At 42.9% G+C, this 21,654-nt stretch overlaps 1 protein-coding gene across 3 annotated transcripts in view; it reads right to left on the bottom strand.

Moving 5' to 3' along the window:
* LOC118397690 (exostosin-1c) overlaps positions 1-20,220 on the bottom strand; it is a 100,551-nt gene extending 80,331 nt beyond the window's left edge. The window contains exons 1-2 of one of the 3 annotated variants that reach the window (XM_052470572.1): positions 20,022-20,220; positions 2,454-3,825 (exon numbers count right to left, since the gene is read on the bottom strand). In XM_052470572.1, the coding sequence (XP_052326532.1) occupies positions 2,454-3,400 (947 nt within the window). In that variant the 5' untranslated portion in view covers positions 3,401-3,825; positions 20,022-20,220. Of the gene's footprint in view, positions 1-2,453; positions 3,826-18,934 lie in introns of all 3 variants that reach the window. The other 2 variants (XM_052470571.1, XM_052470574.1) reach the window with 2 other exon arrangements.
* Between the last annotated feature and the right edge of the window lie 1,434 nt (positions 20,221-21,654).

The raw sequence follows: 21,654 nt of genomic DNA on the forward strand, positions 1-21,654 counted from the left end.
AACAGAACACAAGTTATGACACAACCTCACAATAATAGCCCTCCCTAAGGGGAGAATCCGAACTTCCACTTAAGTAGAATCTTCACTTAGTCATGCATTGACGTCGGTGAGAGACTAAGGGACTGTAAGTTGTTTATAATGAGGGTTACCTGGAGAAAATCTGATCTCTCTGAAACGAAAGTGGATGGCCCTCCTTTCAGTAAAAATGTATTTTTACCCAAGCCTCCCTGAACAACAAACAACAAGTAATCATCCCCTGTACCCCGAATAATAATTCTAACATAGAGTGGAGAGCAGAGAAGATGCCTACTGTTTACCCTCACCCCTAAGACAGACCAGAGCCTTAAAATATGCCATTTTAGAAACGGTTCGTTTTGTAAGCATTACTACATGGCAAAGTAGCCATAAAGTTGTGGATTTGAAGACCCCCGGCGGATAAGGGGGGATTATAAACGCATTTCATGTCGTTCGACGTTGTTAAAAAAAAAGAGGACCGTCTAAGTTTGGAACAGTGCTGAAGTTGTTCATCAACTCAAAAAAAAAAAGAAAAAAAGAACCAGATACAACTGAAGTATCTGATCATTAATGAATTCAAGAGAAAGCTATTCATTGTTTAACACAGCAGCCACATATCATCAGGTAGGCCGATATGCACTAGTAAATGGAGTGTCTCGGATTTATTTACAGGACAATACGAACTGCTCTGAGACCAGGTTGGGAACAATACGTGACCACCGCTGTCCTTTCTGAACCACGATTCGAAGGACGGTCAAAATCGCTCAAAATAACCCCCCCCCATCAAGATGTTGCCTACATCTTAAATAGTCCTTCTCATCACCTATTATTACAAATAGAGGATTATGACTTCTCACAATGGGGCTCGTTTAGTAAAGTTGCATAGCAGGGCTATAATATGTTACACCAAAAGCACCTTCTCACTCAGTCATCTCTTATCTGAAGCTGAAGAGTCAAATGTTTTCCTCGTGCGGACAAAACCTCCACAGCGCTCGCCGCAGGCGATGCTTTGATTGGGGCAAAATAGGCCTACAGGAAATTATAATCATTTGTTAACAACCATCTGCTTTTTAATTCGCTAGGCAAAGCAGTTATTCAATAAGATCTGAATGCATATTTCCATAAAAACTGATTGAGATCAAATGATTGGCATGCAGTTTCAACGGTGAAATGTGAAGAATTATCATTCACGATTGACAGTGATCCTTTGAAACGAGGTATGCCTAACTTTGAGGGTATTAAACGTTGTTTGAGGGTATTAAAAAAAAAGAACATGTTCTTTAGGCAAGATGTGTGGCCATGTAGGCAGACTGCAATTGGCGGGGATGCATTTTGGGCAAATATTCTACAATGATATTCAATCTGTCGGCTATAGGTTGTCGCGCAGACTCAATGTCAGAGACAAATCAAAGATATCCCATATGCATCGGAGTCCCTGCATTTTACAGCTTGTTTCTAGCATAAAGCATTGAGGACTAAAGAGTCGTTACAGATTATTTCATGTAAATCAGGTCCATTTCATTGATATCTAAAATCAATTATATCAGTAGCAAGCTTTGGACCACAGGAAGAGTAGGACCTAAGGAACGCCTATCCACTGCAGTGTAGCCTAGATTCATATGTTGAATGTATTTTTCATATATTTAACCTTTATTTAACTAGGCATATACACCATCCCAGCAGCGCAAACACTCGGGAAGGAAGTACATTTTCTTTGAAATATAACTTTGCCCTGTGCTTCTTCAAGCATGCTCTTCCTATCGCCTAGGCCCCTCAAACTCAACTCTGGACCTTGAAGCCAGTTCCACTGAGTGTTTTCATTGTTCCCCTCTAAATCGGGGGACTGATTTAGACCTGCGACTCCAGGTGGGTGCAAATCATTATCAGGTAGAACGGAAAACCAGCAGGTTCTGGACCTCGTATGGTAAGATTTGAATACCCCTGGCATAGGCCTATAGCACGTGTCAAACTCATTCCACGGTGGCCTGAGTGTCTGCGGTTTTTCGCTCCTCCCTTTTACGTGATTGATGAATTAAGGTCACTAATTAGGCAGGAACTCCCCACACTGGTTGTCGAGGGCTTATTTGAAAGGAGAAAACTAAAACATGCAGACACTAGATCCTTCATGGAGTGAGTTTGACACCCCTGGCCTATACTACAGGCTATGGATAGGCACACTGAATATTACACGCCCAGCAGAGAGAATCAGGGATGAGAGGCATTATCGGGCACACATGAGATACTATAATAAGCAACGCAGTCTCAAACCCTGAGCAACATTTAATTTATTACGAATGACATCACCCACCGCTGGACTAAAAAAAACAAATACTAAACCCTCCCCCTGAATGAAAGTAAAGTTTTTGTACTATTTTGTACATTTGGATCTGAATTGGAAGTTACGATTCACCGTTCTGCCCCTTAGGAACCTAACTTACCTCTCATACTCTAGGTTGTCATGGTCACAGCGGGCGTCTTTGTGTTTCTCCCAGTCCTTCCCGTGACGGCATGTAGTGAGGGACACTATGTCCTTCCCGTTATGGATGTGATGCAGGGCGTTACGGGTGTCCGAGCCGATGCCCGTTAGATACCGCTTCCCTTTGAACATCAACAGGTACTTCCTGCGCGGTGGGACCGTGTTTCGCACCAACCAGCCCCTCTCACCCCCCTTCTGGGGGTGGTCCTTGGAGAAGAGGGGGATGGAGACGTCGAACCCGGGCCGAAAGTGTTCCGTGTTGAGGCTGGCTTTAGCCAGGATGGCCTGACCGATGTTGAAGCCCAGGTCCTCGGTGTAGTTGGGCCAGGTGCCCGAGTACAGATTAAAGATAAGGTGGTTCCGTCCCTCGTTCCAGAGCGGGTAACCCTTGATACGATCATCCAAGTTGGGCACGAACTGCCCCGAGAGCTGGTCACGGTCCAGAGTGTCAATCCCCAAAACGAAGAGACATGCCTCGCGAGGGTCCGTGGTGTAGTACCGCGACTCGCCTATAGACGTCAGTATCTTACGATAGCTCTCCGACCCGCGCTCACCCTTCTCCGACGGGTAGACGTACACTCGAAACCCGTCCCGCCCTCTACGTCGACATCTCGTAAAGTCGAAGCAGGTCTCCATTCGGCAGCGACTGTCTTTATAGATGCCCGTCCAGGCTTGGTGACGCTGGCGGGGGGACTCGGCAGAACCAGGCCCCGTCTGGAGTTCCTCCAGCTGGGCGTAGCCCGGAAGGAGTACCCTGTCGGTCCAGTCGGGCCAGGGGCGCACCACATCGCCCCTCTGCTGCCCCAGCAGCTTGAGGAGACGGACCTGGACCCCACCGCCCCAGTAGAAGAGCAGCAGCCAGCAGCAAGCACACAGCCCCAGCAGGACATACTTCTTACGCGCCTGCATGGAGCCCAATGTCTCTCGTTCTCTTCCTCTATCGCTGTCGCTCTCTTTTTCCCCCCCTCTCTCTGCCTCTCAGCTCCAAGCCTCACAAAGGTGGGTGAGTTGTTTCGAAGGTCTAACAAGGAGGGTCCAATATAGAACAGTTTGGTAACTTGGACATCATTTCTTCCAAGTCTGATCCAGTCCAGTTTAAGCCCATTGAGGATAAATAAATGGATGTTGACTCCACTCTAAATGGATGTTGACTTTCGCTCTCTCGTCTCTCTCTCAGAATTGGGTGCTGTTAGCCTGTCTCTTGCTAGACAGTCTCTGTGGCGCGTGTGTGCATTTCCTGCGCTGCCCGATGCTGAGGATGATGAAGGGCGATGTCTCCTCTCTCTCAAGCCCTCCTCGCCGCCTCATGGCGCCCGCTGTCTCCCGGGTCTCTCCTGGGGACGTAAACAAACGAGATCACAGCTCAGTACACAACCGGAGGAGCACTTAACAGCACAGATGCAGCACTAGGTACATTAACAAATCAAGGAACACTGTCTCAAATGATTGAGCAGCAAACCATTATGTAAAGCACACAACACACCCTTATACCAACCTACAGATATACTGTATAAACCAAAACATACACTATCAGCATGAAGCGTGTACAGACTCAGCAATAAATTAGCCCAACGGAGGGTAATTTCATTCACATGACAGTGCAGTTGGACTACTTTAGGCTATAAAACCCTCTTAAGTTGAACTGAACTGATCAAATCTTTATGTACAACTCCCTTGAAGATTAAAGCTAGTCTCCTCAAACACAGAGCTCGCTCAGTTCAGTTCACATAGCTGACAGCTCTGATGACGCACACATAACAAGAGACTCTCAAAGTTTAAATATACCCCCACTATCTCTATATTTGAAAATGGTCAAAGTAGTTTTAATGTTTGGTCTGGTTACGCTATTGACGTCCGGTCCTGGAACCGTGTTGTCGTGGTTTTCGTATGCCGAACATGAAGCAGCCGGCTCTGATATCATCATGCACTTCAAGCTCCAGTTGAACAGCATCAGATACAGTTGAGATGCAGTGGAGGGGGAAATGGGGAGCCGTTTAGCCACTGAAATGGAGATGTGTAAAATAAGGGAGAAATAGAGCCGCTTTATGGCGTTGTAATGTCCGTTAATCTTGGGGTGGAGAGAGTTTTTTGTTGTTGCTATATTTGAAAACATCATGCAACGGTTTTCAACACTGTATGTTTGCCCAAGCACCCCCCATAACTCCCCAGTGTGTGTGTGTGTGTGTGTGTGTGTGTGTGTGTGTGTGTGTGTGTGTGTGTGTGTGTGTGTGTGTGTGTGTGTGTGTGTGTGTGTGTGTGGAAAACCTCACAGAGCAGGCCAGTGTTCCTACTGCCAGCCGCCACACAAAGGCAGCTTTCAGGTCTCACCTGCTCTCCCTCACTTTCTCTTTTCATCCCTCTCTTTTACCTCCCTCCCTCTCTTCTACCTCTCCCTCACATTCCTCTACCTTCTCCATCCATGCGGAATTGAAGGCCACCCTGCCTGTTCTTCCTGTTATCACCTGTATGATTGGAGCCTGATATTGATCAACAATGCATTGTCTCATTAGGCCAGTGTACTGTCATACTATACATAACGTCCTTTGAATGTAAATTGAAAGACGACTAAAAACATTCATTTCCGACTCATCGTGTCTGTGTATGTTTAAATACAACCATGTGTATGTATGGTACTTGAGTGTGTATGCAGGTGCTTACGACTATGTGTCTGTATGCAGGCCTCTTGTGACTGGTGATGGTATATGTGTGTGTATGTATGTGTCCATGTATGTGTGTGCTTGTGTGTAAGTGAGTGCACATCAGGTAGTGTCAGATAGTGAGCTCACTGAGAGCCGTAGAGATTCTGGGTGTTGGTTTTTGGCTCAGCCAAGCTCCTCTCCCACAGAACAGTGGCAAGCAGACAAAGTTGTAAGGACACTACGGATCCCACCACGTAGTCCTCATCAATAATTTACCCGCTCCTTTAGTTAACATATTGATTTTCCTTTCTGAATTTCTTTTTGCTTTATATCCCCTGCCTTTCCTGCTGAAGTGAAACTCAATCTACCTCAGGATACTCTCACACAGCTGAGACAAATATCCAATCTGACAGAAAAAGCCAACCTGAGGCAAGGGTTGGAACAGGCACAGGGAAGTGAAGAATAACGGGATTTTTTGAGGAACGAAAACAGGAAGAGGGAACGAAAGTGATCTCTAAAGTTCCGGAACAGAAACGTTATTCTGAAATCTTGAGAACCGGGTGAAAATGTACTTTTAATTTTTTGTTCACATTTTTTTTAAAGGCCTTCCGAGTGACGCAGTAGTCTAAGGCACTGCATCGCAGGTGTCACTACAGACCTGGGTTCGATCTTGGGCTGTGTCACAAACAGGCCATGACCGGGAATCCCATAGGGTGGCACACAATTGGCCCAGCGTTGTCCGGGTGGGTTTGGCCGGGGGGGCTTTACTTGGCTCATCGTGCTCCAGCAACTCCTTGTGGCAGGCTGGGCACCTGCAGGCTGACTGCGGTCGTCAGATGAATGGTGTTTCCTCCGACACATTGGTGCGGCTGGGATTTAAGAAGCTCAGTTTGGCGGTTCATGTTTCGGAGGACGCATAACTCGACCTTCGCCTCTTCCAAGCCTGTTGGGGAGTTGCAGTGATGACACGAGATCGCAATTGGTTATCACAGAATTTGGGAGCAAAAGAGGGTAAAATACCAACAACAAATTACAAATAATTAAAATTAACGTAATTTTTTGGTTCCAGAAATATGGGGGTTCTGCTCGGAACGGAACGATTGGAAAATCATTTTGGTTCCACCCTGACCCAGTATAATGTCTCTAATGATTTGTGGTTTAGGGTGATTGCCAATGATTATGGGAGATATGATAATGATCATTGTTATGATGGTAATCACAAGGATAGGTTCTCACATTCTTCTCCAACTAACAAAAAGATACAGTATATCCTAAAACAATATCCTAAAACAAGACACCAAAGGAAAACTCCCACACTGCCACTACACAATGTCAACTATCCCCATCTGTATATATCAGTCATCCCCGTAACCAACTGTCACCATTACTCAAGGCAACAATAGAACCCAAAACTCGATCCTGTTTATTGTACTGTGCAAATGAAAACAGCAGTGTAGCAATACACGGCATTAACCATAGTAACACAGAAAACCCATTAGCGCTGGGAGCGCTAGCTAATAAATGTAAGCTAATACAAAACTAGAGCACGTTTGGACTTGGCTTAGTCAGTAACAAAGCAAATGCACAAACACAGACAGACAGAGTACTAATCAAAAGTTGAGCACACCTACTCATTCAAGGGTTTTCCTTTACTTCTACTATTTTTTCTATGTTGTAGAATAGTAGTGAAGACATCAAAACTATGAAATAACACATATGGAATTATGTAGTAATCAAAAATGTGTTAAACAAATCAAAATATACTTTATATTTGAGATTTTTCAAAGTAGCCACCCTTTGCCTTGACAGCTTTGCACACTCTTGGCATTCTCTCAACCAGCTTCACCTGGAATGCTTTTCCAAAACTTTTGAAGGAGTTCCCACATATTCTGAGCACTTGTTGGCTGCATTTCCTTCACCCAACACATCCCAAACCATCTCATTTAGCTTAAAGTTGGGTGATTGTGGAGGCCAAGTCATCTGATGCAGCACTCCATCACTCTTCCTCTTGGTCAAATAGCCCTTATACAGCCTGGAGGTGTGTGGGGTCATTGTCCTGTTGAAAAACAGATGATAGTCCCACTAAGCGCAAACCAGATGGGATGGCGTATCGCTGCAGAATGCTGTGGTAGCCATGCTGGTTAAGTGTGCCTTGAATTCTCAATAAATCATAGACAGTGACAAAAAAAATACTCTCATGTCAAAGTGGAAGAAATATTGGAACATTTATTTTGATAAATTATGAAAAATGAAACACTAATATATCTTGATTAAATAAGTATTCAACCCAGAGTCAATACATGTTAGACACACCTTTGGCAGCGATTATAATAATAATATAATATATGCCATTTAGCAGACGCTTTTATCCAAAGCGACTTACAGTCATGTGTGCATACATTCTACGTATGGGTGGTCCCGGGGATCGAACCCACTACCCTGGCGTTACAAGCGCCATGCTCTACCAACTGAGCTACAGAAGGACCAATTACAGCTGTGAGTGTTTTGGGGTATGTCTCTAAAAGCTTTGCACACCTGGATTCTATAATATTTGCCCATTATTCTTTTTAAAATACATCAAGCTCTGTCAAATTGGTTGTTGATCATTGCTAGACAGCCATTTAAGTCTTGTCATAGATTTTAAGCCAAATTATTCTCCCAATGTATGTTGGAAAGCAGACTAAACCAGAATTTCCTATACGATTTTGCCTGTGCTTAGTTGTATTCCATTTATTTTTATCCAAATCAACTCCCCTGGTCCTTGCTGATGACAAGCATACCCATAACATGATGCAGCCTCCACGATACTTGAAAATATGAAGTGTGGTACTCAGTGATGTGTTGTGCTGGATTTGCCCCAAACATAATGCTTTATATTCAGGACAAAAAGTTCCTTTCTTTGCCACATTTTTTTTGCAGTATTACTTAAGTGCCTTGTTGCAGGATGTTTTGGAATATTTTTTATTCTGCACAAGCTTCCTTTTCACTCTGTCAATTAGGTTAGTATTGTGGAGTAACTACAATGTTGTTGTTGTTGTTGTTTTCTATCACAGCCATTAAACTCTGTAACTGTTTTGAAATCACCATTGGTGATGGTGAAATCCCGGAGCGGTTTTCTTCCTCTCCGGCAACTGAGTTGGGAAGGACACATGTATCTTTGTAGTGACTGGGTGTATTGATACACCATCCAAAGCATAATTAATAAATATTCAGTGTCTGTTTTTTTTCTCCTTTTTACACATCTACTAATCGGTGCCCTTCGTTGCTGGACATTGGAAAACTCACTGGTCTTTGTGGTTGAATCTCTGCTTAAAATTCCTTACTTGATTGAGGGACCTTACATATGTGTGGGGCACAGAGATGGGGTAGTCATTATAAAATAAATAAATAAAATAATGTTATTGAACACAGAATCCATACAGCTTATTGTGTGATTTGTTAAGCACATTTTTACTCCTGAACTTATGTAGGCTCGCCATAATAAAGTGGTTGAATACTTATTGACTCAAGACATTTCAGGTTTTCATTTTTAATTCATTTGTAAAAATATATATATATATATATATATATATATATAAAAATACACTTTGCATTATGGGGTATTGTGTCCATTTTAAATGCAGGCTGCAGCACAAAAAAATGTGGAAACAGTAAAGGGGGGTGAATACTTTCTGAAGGCACTGTGTGTGTGGCTCCACTGTCACACATCAACGATGAATGGATCAGTATGGTGGAGCCTAGCAATTAAGACAGACCACAGTGTCTGTTGAGGAGCCTTGCGGAGCCTAAGGGAAAGTACAGGGTTCAGACAGAGGTGAACCTTTGGGGTTCTTGTTGGAAGATCTTAAGACTGCATCCTTCCCATTCTTCCATCTTTTCTATGGTTGATCACTGGTCTGACAGGATTGGGAAGCTTTGACACATACGGAAAACAAGGGTTTGGACTCGTTTCTAGTTCCACCACCAATACGCTGATGTCAGACACAAGATCCGATCAAGAAGGAATCTGTGAAGTATTTCAGCTTAGCCTTGAGATATGGGGTGAAAGAATGTGTGGAAGCTGTCTAAAAACTCAATACAGAAAAAGCAGCCAAGGAAATTCTTCAGTAATTTATCTCACTAGAAGACATGAGACTTGAAAAGAGCACAGTATCTCTAGGGAATACAGCCTTGAGATGACAGTGACTTGCCTTTCAAGGTAAGTAATGGATTCAAGTAAGAAGGACTTTTAAGATGTGTGATGTAGATACGGCGATGCATTGTGTAAAGGCCAACACACAAGAGAGAAGACGGCTCATCAGAGCATTACAGAGTTAAATATACAGAAACTCCTCACTCCACCCCAAAAAGCACAAGAAAGAGGATTGACACCTACCATCTCAGATTGCTCTGAAATTATTTCTGTAGTTAGAAATGGAAAAGATCGGGATTTCTGCGACATTATTTTGTTGAAATATAATTTGATCTCTGAGAAACTAAGCTAATCGATTGCACCCAAATTGTCCATACATTTATAGAATTCATATAATATTCAATAAATATAGTACCCAACATCCGATATGCACAAAAACCTCTGTGAGTAATCCAAACACCACCCACAAACTCCACTATCCCCATGCTGTACCTTGGAGTACTTTACTGTAATTTGACAAAATTTTCTCCCCAATTTTGTGATATCCAATTGGTAGTTACGACCTTGTCTCATTGCTGCGTCCTCCGAAACGGCTTCGTAACACACTGTTTGCTTAAAACACGAAAGTCAGCCTTAGCAATGTGCTGGAGGAAACACCGTTCGACTGACGACCGAAGTCAGCTTGCAGGCGCCCAGCCTGTCACAAGGATTCCCTAAAGCCCCCCCCCCCCAGCCATACCTTCCCCTAACCCAGATGGCACTGGGCCAATTGTGCACTGGCACAATTTTGGCACCTCAGCACTGCACTACAATGTAGTGCCTTAGACAACTGTGCTACTTGGGAAACTTGGGAGTATTGTTTATTCATGCTATGGAACTGTGTTCTCAGTGAATTTGGTAGTGTATTTTTTACCCCCTGTTCAGAGAGATTTGCGATTGAAGTCAACAGGACATTTTCCAAGTCAATTAAATGAAAGTACCAGGTTTCACCCACTAGATGCCGCTGTTCCTGCTACTGCCCTTTTATCCAGTTTACTCGTATCTTTTGTTCATCAAATGTATGACAACATTTTCCTTGCAAGTTTGGGTAGAAACCCAAAAGCTTTTGCTCATGATGAAAATACATTCTGGTCATCCTCACAATTCAAGCCAGTCCTCCATGAAAGCAATTCTGTTTTTCCTTCGCTTAGACTTCATCTGCGTCCAGGGAACCGCCCGTGTGTGTGTTTCGTGAACAAGCAAACTATTAGGTTACAGCATTTCTAATGGTTTCAATGCTTCAAGGCATTGTCAACGGTAAAAGTCACAAACACACATTGTATAGTATTTTGCAATGGTATTGGGTTGAGTTGAATGGTAAATGTCACCAATCAAACAGAGATGTTTCCCAATAATTGTATTGACTACCATGCAATGGTTTATAATTGTATTATTTTGTTAGGGTTGTCCCAACATTTTAGTCACTAGCCCATTTCTCCATCACATTTTTGGGCTACATATGAGAATTGCACCATAGGGATAGCCCTCTTGGGTTGAAGAATTAGGTTGCTACGAGAAGGGCAAACTGAATTGCTTTCATGGTTGAATGGATTGAAATGTGAGGATGAGCATAGCATTTATTTTCATTATGAGCAAAAGCTTTTGGTTTTCTACCCAAAGCTGCAACGAAAATGTTGTCATACATTTGATGAACAAAGAGACCAGCAAAATTGATAAAGGGGCAGTAGCAAGAACAGCGGCATCTAGTGGGCAAAACCTGGTCATTTCACTTAATTTATGGGGAAAATGCAAGCGACTTCAATGGCTAATTTCTTTGAACAGGGGAAAAAAAACATCACAAATTCACTGAGAATAAATGACATAGTATGAATAAACAATACTCCAAGTTGCGGCTTCATACAACGTGTCAAATGCTTGCAATGTTCAAACCCTACGCCCCATCCCAAGCACTTCGTTCTACCACCTCTGGTCTCTTGGCCCTTCCATCCCTACGGGAGGGCAGCTCCCGTTCAGCCCTGTCCAAGCTATTCTCTGTCCTGGCACACCAATGGTGGAACCAGCTTCCCTCTGAAGCTAGGACAGCAGAGTCCCTGCCCATCTTCCAAAAATTTCTGAAACCATACCTCTTCAAAGAGTAAAGTAAATAAACCCACAGCACCTCCACTTCTGAACTTGACCCCCCCCCAAAAAAATACAATGAAAATGCCTTTCGTGAACTAACACTCGCACTTAATCCCCCCCACCCTACTAGTTCTGACTTTGCCGATAGCTAATTCATTGAGTTAAAATGTACTTATCTTAATAAGATGAATGCACTAACTGTAAGTCACTCTGGATAAAATGTCAAACACAGAGAACTGATACTGTATACTGGGGGTCTGTGGGTGGCGTTTGACCATGCATTCATTTGACTAGTCATTGGGCTCCCAAGTGTCGCAGTGGTCTAAGGCATCTCAGTGCAAGTGGCATTACTTCAGTCCCTGGTTCAAATCCAGGCTACATCACATCTGGCTGTGATTGGGAGTCCCATATTGTGCGGCCCACAATTGGCCCTGCGTCATCTGGGTTTGGCCGGGGTAGGTCATCATTGTAAATAATAATTTGTTATGAACTGTCTTGCCTAGTTAAGTAAAAATGTTCTTTTTAATCATTGTTAAGTTTTTTTTTGTGTGGCAACTTTATAAGACTTGCAAATATGGAAGTATAGATTAACCAAAATGGTTTTATCTGAGCATAACCCCAAAACTCTTAGATGTTGGTACTATATTTATTGAATATTATATGAATCCTGTAAATTTAAATGGCCAATTTGGGTGCAATCAATTAGCTTAATTTCTTAGAGTTCAAATCGTCTTTCAACAAAATAATGTTGCAGGAATGCTAATCTTATCTGTTTCTAACTACAGAAACGATTACAGAACAATCTGAGATGGTGGGTGTCATGGCTTGAAATGACATGGAACCAGGTTTGGGTAGGTTACTTTCTAAATTGAATCTGTTAGTTACCTGTCAAAATTGTAATCAGTAATGTAACTATTGGATTACCCAAACTCAGTAACATCATCTGATTACATTCAGTTACTTTTAGATTAAATTTCCCTTAAGAGGCATTAGAAGAAGATAAAAATGTATGTTACCAATTGAAACACATCTATTTCAGGATAAATCAATGTTAAAGTTTACATAGCTGGCCATATATGGATGTTAAATGTTACTTTGTGGGTTGGTTATGTAGGCTTCTTCTGACACATCGCTTTCTACTACATATAATAATATGATTAAATTCGATCTTTACATTAAAAACCAAAGTCTATCAGAATTCCAGTCATTCCAATAAATACCCCTTGATCTTCAAGAATAGGACTTGGAAATGAATTAGCCAATAGTGCATTGCCTGATTGGGCTCCTGGTCACTGCAGGCTGTGACACAGCCTGGGATGTAGTGGCAACTTTATAAGACTTGCAAATATGGAAGTATAGATTAACCAAAATTGTTTTATCTGAGCATAACCCCAAAACTAAGGACTTTTTAGCCAGCCCTACTCTGTTGATCACTACTGAAAAGTGCTATTTACATGTGAAAAATGAATGCATTTGCTATAGGCCTATGGTTAAAACGTTTTGTTGGTGACACTTTAATATCTTGATAATAATGCAGCTGTTTAAAGGGCAAATCAACAAGGTGAAACAATAACAAAACGTCCGCCCCGCCTCTGTTTTGGTCAGAAGCTGAGGGATGGTCCTGAGGAAATATAACCACTCTCAGATTAATAAGCAGAGCTATGGATACAAGGACCATCCATGATATCAAAATTATGGTTTTAACCATGTTTTGAGGCTATACAGTGTGTGTTTACATTTGCAATGTTTACAAACATTGGAGAAAAACAAGGTTATATTTTGGGTTCTCATGGATTGTGACAGTTGAACTATGCTCATGAGGCATTTATAAATTATAGTTTATAAATCCAAAAATGGATGTAGCAACTGCCCCTTTTAAGTCTATCAAAATATTGCCCCTTTGAACATGTGTCCATCAGGCCTATGGATAAAAACAATGTATTGGCATGAATTAGCCCCACTTTTATTCCGTAGGCTGGGATCCGCACTGTGCAGCTGTTGCAAGAGCCCATTTTTCACTGTCCACTGGTTTCAAAAACAATGATTGATAGGCAGTTTAAATTTCTTGAATTCTATCATTATTGGGTTCAAATACACATTTAGATTTGTGAACAGCCATCCACAACCCGTAAGGCGCAAATAGCTAAATGAGAGAGCAGCAGTGTGAATAACATCAATGCACTATGTCGACAACAATAATAACTGACATCCGTATCGCCGTAGACGACACCACTGCTGTCATCCTTACATCCAAGCCTTTATTCAAGTTTGATCATCTTTGGATGCCGACAGCAGTCATACGCTCAGGTTGAACAAACTTCAACTTGCGCCTTTTTTCAAATGCTGATTTGAATTGTCATTCAGAATTTTAAAAGTAATCCTCAAAGTAATCATCTAGTTTTTCAAAAGTATCTGTAATCTGATTACAATATGTTTGCTGCTTTTTTGTAATCCTTTACCCTCCAACCCTGCATGGAAAGACCCCAATGTTTATTTACACACAACATATCTACTTGCCACCTGTGTGTTTGCACTGAGCATGAAAAGCCACACAGTAAACATTAAAAGGTATAGACTGTCCCTTGTGAAATCTCTTCATTAGTAAAACAAACAAGCCCCAAGTTCTCTTGTCCATCCTAACATCTCTGCCCACATTCTCACACAGCATCCTAGTCTCTGTCTCTGGGTTTGTTGTTAGTTCACATGCTTCAGTCAGTGAGCGTGACAGCTGGACTAGTGGCCTGCTCAAAGCTCATCCCTCCTCCTCGAGGACTGCCCGCCTGCACTCAACTTTGCCTGCTGTTCCCTCAAGGCCAACCAGAGTGTCTCTGCAACTATCGAAGGAAACGCAACTGAATTGAACCATCAGTAGATTGGATGGTGTTTACAGCAACCGTCAACTACAACTCAGATGCAATAATACAGGAAGGTAGCAGGGTAGGGAAAGTGCATGAAGGCATTGATAGAAACTGAAATGAGCTTGCGTTGAACTCTGACGAGGGTAGTCATTTCCTCTGTGCATGGGGAGGCAATACGGTTATGACAAAGATGATTTGCATGGGCATATAAAACAGAGACCGTAAACTGACACTAAGATCAGCAGCGTCTGTTTTTAAAATAACAAGAGTTGGCGGTCAGTGTCTAAATGAGAATGTGTTCTCAGTAGACCTGGTAAAATAAGGGTTAAAGATCTCCTTGATAAAGTTACACAGAGACTCAAATGCTGAACTCCTACTTGTTTGCCTTTCTGCCAACGTATTCAGTTCAGTAGGCTGTGTTTGTGTGTGTGCATGTGTGTTTTCCTGCACACACACACACACACACACACACACACACACACACACACACACACACACACACACACACACACACACACACACACACACACACACACACACACACACACACACACACACACACGTTTGATTACTGGACTAAAGCTGAATACACATGTTAGTCCAGGGAAATTAACTTTTCCTGAAGAAAAACACATTTTGCGGTGAGGTGAAAGGCTACACAAGACTCAAATTAAACGCTGGTCTCTGTCATTAAAGGCTGGAGAGGCATAGCGGCAATTCTAAGGGATTCTTAGTCCGAGCCTTATTTGCCCATGCAATGTGTGTTTGTGGGGACGTGTGTGTTTGTGGGGACGTATCTGTTTGTGGGGAAAACCTGACCAGGAATGACTGAGGTTGTGGCGAGGTTTGTCTGCTGTCATATCCGTCTGCGGTCATCTCAGAAAGTGCGTTTTGTGAAAAAGAGAATACAGGAACAGTCAAATCAAATCAAATCCTGACACGTCCTGGTAATCCGTCTGGCACTGCGGCCTTGTGAATGTTGACCTGTCTAAAGATCTTACTCTGTGGAGAGCATATGATCGCAGAGTCACCCATACAGCTGGTGCTCTCATGCATGTTTCAGTGTTATTTGCCTCAAAGCAAGCATAGAAGTAGTTTAGCTCGTCTGGTAGGCTTGTGTCACTGGGCAGCTCTCGGCTGTGCTTCCCTTTGTAGTCTGTAATGTTCTGCAAGCCCTGCCACATCCGACGATCTTCAAAGCCGGTGTAGTACGACTCGATCTTAGTCCTGTATTGACGCTTTGCCTGTTTGATGGTTCGTCGGGGGGTATAGCAGGATTTCTTATAAAATTCCAGGTTAGAATCCCGCTTCTTGAAAGCGGCAGCTCTAGCCTTTAGCTCAGTGCGGACGCTGCCTTAATCCATGGCTTCTGGTCGGGGTATGTACAGTCACTGTAGGTGGTCCAGAGTTATTTTCCCTCTGGTTGCACATTTAACATGCTGATAGAAATTTAGTAAAACTGATTTAAGTTTCCCTGCATTAAAGTCCCCGGCTACTAGGAGCGCCGCCTCTGGGTGAGCGTTTTCTTGTTTGCTTATGGCGGAATACAGCTCATTCAATGCTGTCTTAGTGCCAACCTCTGACTGAGGTGGTATGTAAACAGCTACGAAGAATACAGATGAGAACTCTCTCGGTAGGTAGTGTGATCTACTGCTTATCATGATATACTCAACCTCAGGCGAGCAATAGCTCGAGACATCCTTAGATATAGTGCTCCAGCTTTTATTTACAAAAATACATGGGTAAGACAAGGATCGTCAGACTGACGCCACTGTTCTATCCTGCCTGTACATCGTATAACCATCCAGCTGTATGTTGATATTGTGGTCGTTCACACACGACTGTGAAGCATAAGATGTTACAGTTTTTAATGTCCCTTTGGTAGTTTAATCTTCCCTGTAATTCGTCGATTTTATTCTCCAAAGATTGCATGTTTGCTAGCAGAATTGAGGGAAGTGGGGGTTTATTCGTTCGCCCACGAATTCTCAGAAGGCAGCCCGCTCTCCGGCGTCTCTTTCTCAGCCTCCTCTTCCCGCAGATCACGGGGGTTGGGGCCTGTTCCCGAGGGAGCTGTATGTCCTCTGCCTTGGGCTCGCCAGAGTCGTGAAAAAAGAAAAACGATTCTGCTAGTTCATGGTGAGTAATCGCAGTCCTGATGTAGAGAAGATCTTTCGGTCACAAGAGACGGTAGCGGCAACATTATGTACAAAATGAGTACAAAAATAAGTTACAAACAACTCAGATAAACGAACAAAAAAAACACAATCGGATGGCCTTCTGCTCCGGCGCAATCTTACCAATGCCCAGGGCACCATGGGCCTCTAGTTGTCTTGAAATGTCATGTTTTCTTTCTCTTTGCCTCATTTTCAGCCCAAGTTTATGCCTGTTACAAGGTAGTATACACACACACATTTTTTATCCATGACCATGGCCATAAAAAATGGCTTTCTTTCAATCTACAGTGAGCTAGTAGAGTGGAATTTTTCAATTCAGTAGGGATTACCTGAGGACCGTAATCACCATAAACCTAATCAAGCCCTGGTATTTTTATGAGGACATTTTCTTGATAGTTGTGCTTTTCTACCTAATAAAACCGTGTTGCCCTGCGTGGTGCGAGTCTGCGAGAAACTGACACAGTTTAATAAGATGTTTACCTCTAGCCTGAACAACCCGTGCCTAGCCTCCCACCGCCCTAACGATAATTAATCAAGCCGGGTTGTAATTATGTCTCAACAATATGCTGCTCTCACTCCGACGCCACGAGGGCTAATTAAGCAAACATACAAGATGGGTTGGAACAATTAGGGCAGCTAGCTCAACATCAACTAGTGCTGCTCGCACAGCAGAGCATGCAGGATATGGAACACAACTTATCGTGCTATCTGCATGGGGCTCTAAGCAGAAGATGCCCTCTGTATCCAGATCTGGGATCAGATTATAGTGAAATATCCTAACCTTGACTGCAAGGGATGAAAGCAAAATGTGATCTTGGATCCATTCTAAAAAAAGGACAATTTCACGGCTACATGATGATCAGTCCAAGGAAAGATAATATTTGTATGACTATGGGGTGCCAGTGTTTTATGGGGGTGCCCTGATTTGTTATGGCAGTGCCCAGCAATCCTATAACTCAAACATAGCTTCCGCCGTTATGATACCCATTCTAGAAGCAGCCAACTCGTACCCTGTCCTTCCCTATACAAAATGAGGTAATATATTAAGTGTGGCATGGTGCAATGAGTCCGCCATCCTTGTCCGAGCAGCAGGGAACGGGTCACTTTGAGTCACCTATCCACATCACTAGATACCATGGTATGACACTCAAGAGGAGTTATACAGTCAGACTGCATGATGATTCTTTCAACACCTTTACTACAGTACGTTCTCCAAATACAGATAAAATAATAACTAGAATCTAGTATCCTGAAAGAGAAGCTAGAATCCTTAGCTGCTACATTCATTTTGAGACTTACAAATGATTGGTTTACACCTTCCTAATATTGAGTTGCCGCCCCCCCCCCAGACTCAATTCGTTGGGGTATGGACTCTACAGGGTGTCAAAAGCATTCCACAGGGTGTTGTACTATTCTTGATACACACGGGGAACTGCTGAGCATGAAAAAAACACAGCAGAGATTCAGTTCTTGACACAAACCGGTGCGCCTGACCCTAACCCTAACCCTAACCCTACCATACCCCACTGAAAGGCATTTAAACATTTTGCATGGCACACATACAAAAACCATGTCCTTCTTAAACCTGCCTTCTCACCTTCATCTACACTGATTGAAGTGGATTTAACAAGTGACATCAACAAGGGATCATAAGCATTTCACGGTAAAGTCAACACTTGTTGTATTCGGCACATGTGACATAAGTTTGATTTGATTCACCTGGTCAGGCTATGTCATGGAAAGAGCAGGTGTTCTTTAATGTTTTGTACACTCAGTGTATACTCATTAATTCTGGCAAGAAAACCCCAAATAAAAGCTTGTTTTAGTCCAATGTTTGTAAAAAATGTAAATGTACACAAACGCTGTATAGCCTCAAAACATGGTTAAAACTAATTTTGTTATCATGGATGGTCAATTCTTGCATCCAAAGCTCTGTCTATGAATTTGAGAGTTGTTACATTTCTCCAGGCCCATCCCCAAAATCATTCCACAGGTTTTGTGTTTTGGCTTCAAATTATTTCTGGGGTGTCCGTTTGACCCTGTCCTTGGCTGCACTTCATCAGTCAATGCCACTTCATCAGTCAATACCATAAATGAGTTATTGTCATGGGATGTCACCATGTCATTTTCCACCCTCATACTTCACAACTGAATTGGTTCTGACACCTCTCTTGACCTCGGGGATGCTGAGCTTCATAGCTCAGCCAGTATCCAATTGGAGTGTGCAAGAAAGGCATCTCTCAACACCCACACTTGAAAAAACAGGGACATCCATCATCACAACTCAAAATGTGTCAAGGGCATATCCAAGACACACACACGGTCATGCATAATGTTATGTTAATAGATTTGAAATGTCATTTACGTGTGCCATCGTTCTATTGCATCAAGAAAATTACACCGATATTAGATCATTTCTGAAGCAGAGAAAAGTCTACCTTTATCATTTTCTACATCATTCTTCATTCTCAAAAAACAAGCAGACAGTAGAATAGTAGCAGAGGTTATTGTGTCGTTACCTGTACTTATTGTGGTCCTTTATTGTGGTTATACGGAAATGACAGGCAGACTGTGTTATCCACTTTCGAAAGAAAGTATTTAGTCCTTGTTGGCAATATTCACTGAGTTGTCAGCAATTTGTCAACAAAATCTGTCATTGCTTGCCTCTGTTCTCTTGACGCTCCTCTGGCTACAGCGGCACGTTTTGTTTGCGTACAAGTTGAGCGTCCTTTTTAGCGGCACCGGGGATTTAATGCCCCTCCTGGTTGTGGCACTTCGCACTGGCGGTCCTCTCGATTTACGAGCTCGAGAACATGATTGAGTACACACGACTGACACGCGCAAATCACTCAGGGCGCGTCCATAAAAATAATCTCACCGCCCCTGTCTGTGCTCACAGGCTACAGTTTTCTCCCTCTCCACAAGTGGCGTAATTTTGATGTTCGCGCTACCTGGACCCACATTAAACCACACGCTTTCTGTGCACCAAGGAAATGAACAGAGTATTTCAGATCATTCACTCTCACTCAATATTCAACGTGCCACTATATGCTAGCCTATTGGTAATAGACTGCACCCTGTCCCTTTGTCACGACAAGTGTCTATCACTCCCGTATTTGCACTCTCTTTATCTGAGCATGAGTGTGTCGAGGCCGTTGGAGCAATTCGGCAGAAGCTATGGAAACAATGCATTGGGGAAATAAACAATTGAGTGGTGGCGACAAATAAACCAAGCATTCAAATGCGCTGCCATCGGTTGATAGGCTACTCGTAGAATATGTCAACAGTGACAGTAATGACCTAGTGGAATATGCAGACTCCGTAGGTTATGCTATGCTCGTCCACTTAATATTAAATATGAACATTGAAGAGGCACAATGCCCTTGGACACTGTGCACGATATCACATGCAGGTTCACTTCTCCGTCTATAAACACTTGTCTATATTATGTGATTGAAGATAATCCTGTAGATTACTTCCGGAGTGCAATATGCAGTCATTGATATAGGCTATTGAACAACCATAGAGAAATAAGAGCGCCCAGCAATAGTCTCCGGGCTACATCGCCAGTGCAATCCGCCTGCTTTCTCTGGACCGAGAACTCACCCTCACCGGGGGGAAACAAAGCGCAATTCCCCGCTCAGGCGATTTCCTTTTCACTCCTCGACCAATCATTTGCAAATCACCTCCATGTGAATGCACAGGTTATTATTCGATACCGGTATTGGGGTATCTGCGACAAGTTGTCCATTTTAAACATCCACAACATTCCAAAGATGACCCGCCCCCGGCGTTTGTGATTGGTTCTCGCGGTGCCGAGGTACTTCGGTCTCGCAAGCTGTATTTAAAGAAAACAGGCACATCTGGATCTGGCCAGCGGTTCCGCGCAACTGGAGAATTTCGGAACCACTGAATTACGCACACAGAACGGCTTCGACTTTGAAGTGAACCGTACATACGTCGGCAATTGATTTAGTTTCAAGATACACATTGCTTAACTCTAAACTAGTCTTGCATGCTGACTTTTTCTGTAATATAATTTTATCTATACTCAACAAAAAATATTAACGCAACATGTAAAGTTTTGGTCTCATGTTTCATGTGCTGAAATTAAAAGATCTCAGACATTTTCCAAGTTTAATCCTTTCAAATTTTGTGCACACATTAGTTTACATCCATGTTAGTGAGCATTTCTCCTTTTCCAAGATAATCCATCCACCTGACAGGTGAGGCATACAGGAAACTGATTAAACAGCATGATCCTTACACAGGTGCACCTTCTGCTGGGGAAAATAAAAGGCCACTCTAAAATGTGCAGTTTTGTCACACAACCCAATGCCACAGATGTCTCAAGTTGAGGGAGTTGAGGGAGGGTGCATTTGGCATGCTGACTGCAGGAATGTTCACCCGAGCTATTGCCAGAGAACTGAATGTTAATTTCTCTACCATAAGCCACCTCCAAAGTCGGTTTAGAGAATTTGTCAGTACATCCAACGGCCAGCCCAGGACCTCCCCATCCAGCTTCTTAACCTGCAGGATTGTCTGAGACCAGCCACACGGACAGCTGATGAAACTGAGGAGTATTTCTGTCTGTAATAAAACCCTTTTGTTAATACTGATTGACTGGGCATGGCTCCACCGTGGGTGGGCCTATGCCCTCCCAGGCCCACCCATGGCCATGCCACTGCCCAGCCATTTGAAATCCATAGATTAGGGCCTAATTAATTTATTTCAATCGACTGGTTTCCTTATATAAACTGTAACTCAGTAAAATTGTTGAAATTGTTGCATGTTGCGTTTAAATATTTTTTTCAGTATAGCAGAAAGGACAAGGATGGAACATTTCAATTCACACACATACACACACACAATTCACAATTTAGCCTATTTCCTAATTAATATGTTACAATGGCAATTAAATATTCTGTAGGCCTACAGTATACAGGGCTATCATCAAAATGAAGAGAAGGGAAAGGGTTTTATGCTCATATGAGGAAGATGATAAAGACATCAGTATAATCAAGGTGGTCCTCTTTGTGACTAGCCCACACCCAAATGCTGGTAATTTTCTATGCACCTCGCGCCTCCCTGTGTTCAAAAGTTGTAACTACTCACACGGTCTCTGTCTCCTTTGTGAGGCTGCTCCATGCTCCCTGGCCTTTTCTCAATTTGTTTTGCTCAACTCCTACATCCTCTCTCCTCCATCTTCTCTCTCCTCCTTTTGAAAAAGGTCATAGGT

This window comes from Oncorhynchus keta, chromosome 19 (genome assembly GCF_023373465.1).
Source record: "Oncorhynchus keta strain PuntledgeMale-10-30-2019 chromosome 19, Oket_V2, whole genome shotgun sequence".
NCBI lineage: Eukaryota > Metazoa > Chordata > Actinopteri > Salmoniformes > Salmonidae > Oncorhynchus > Oncorhynchus keta.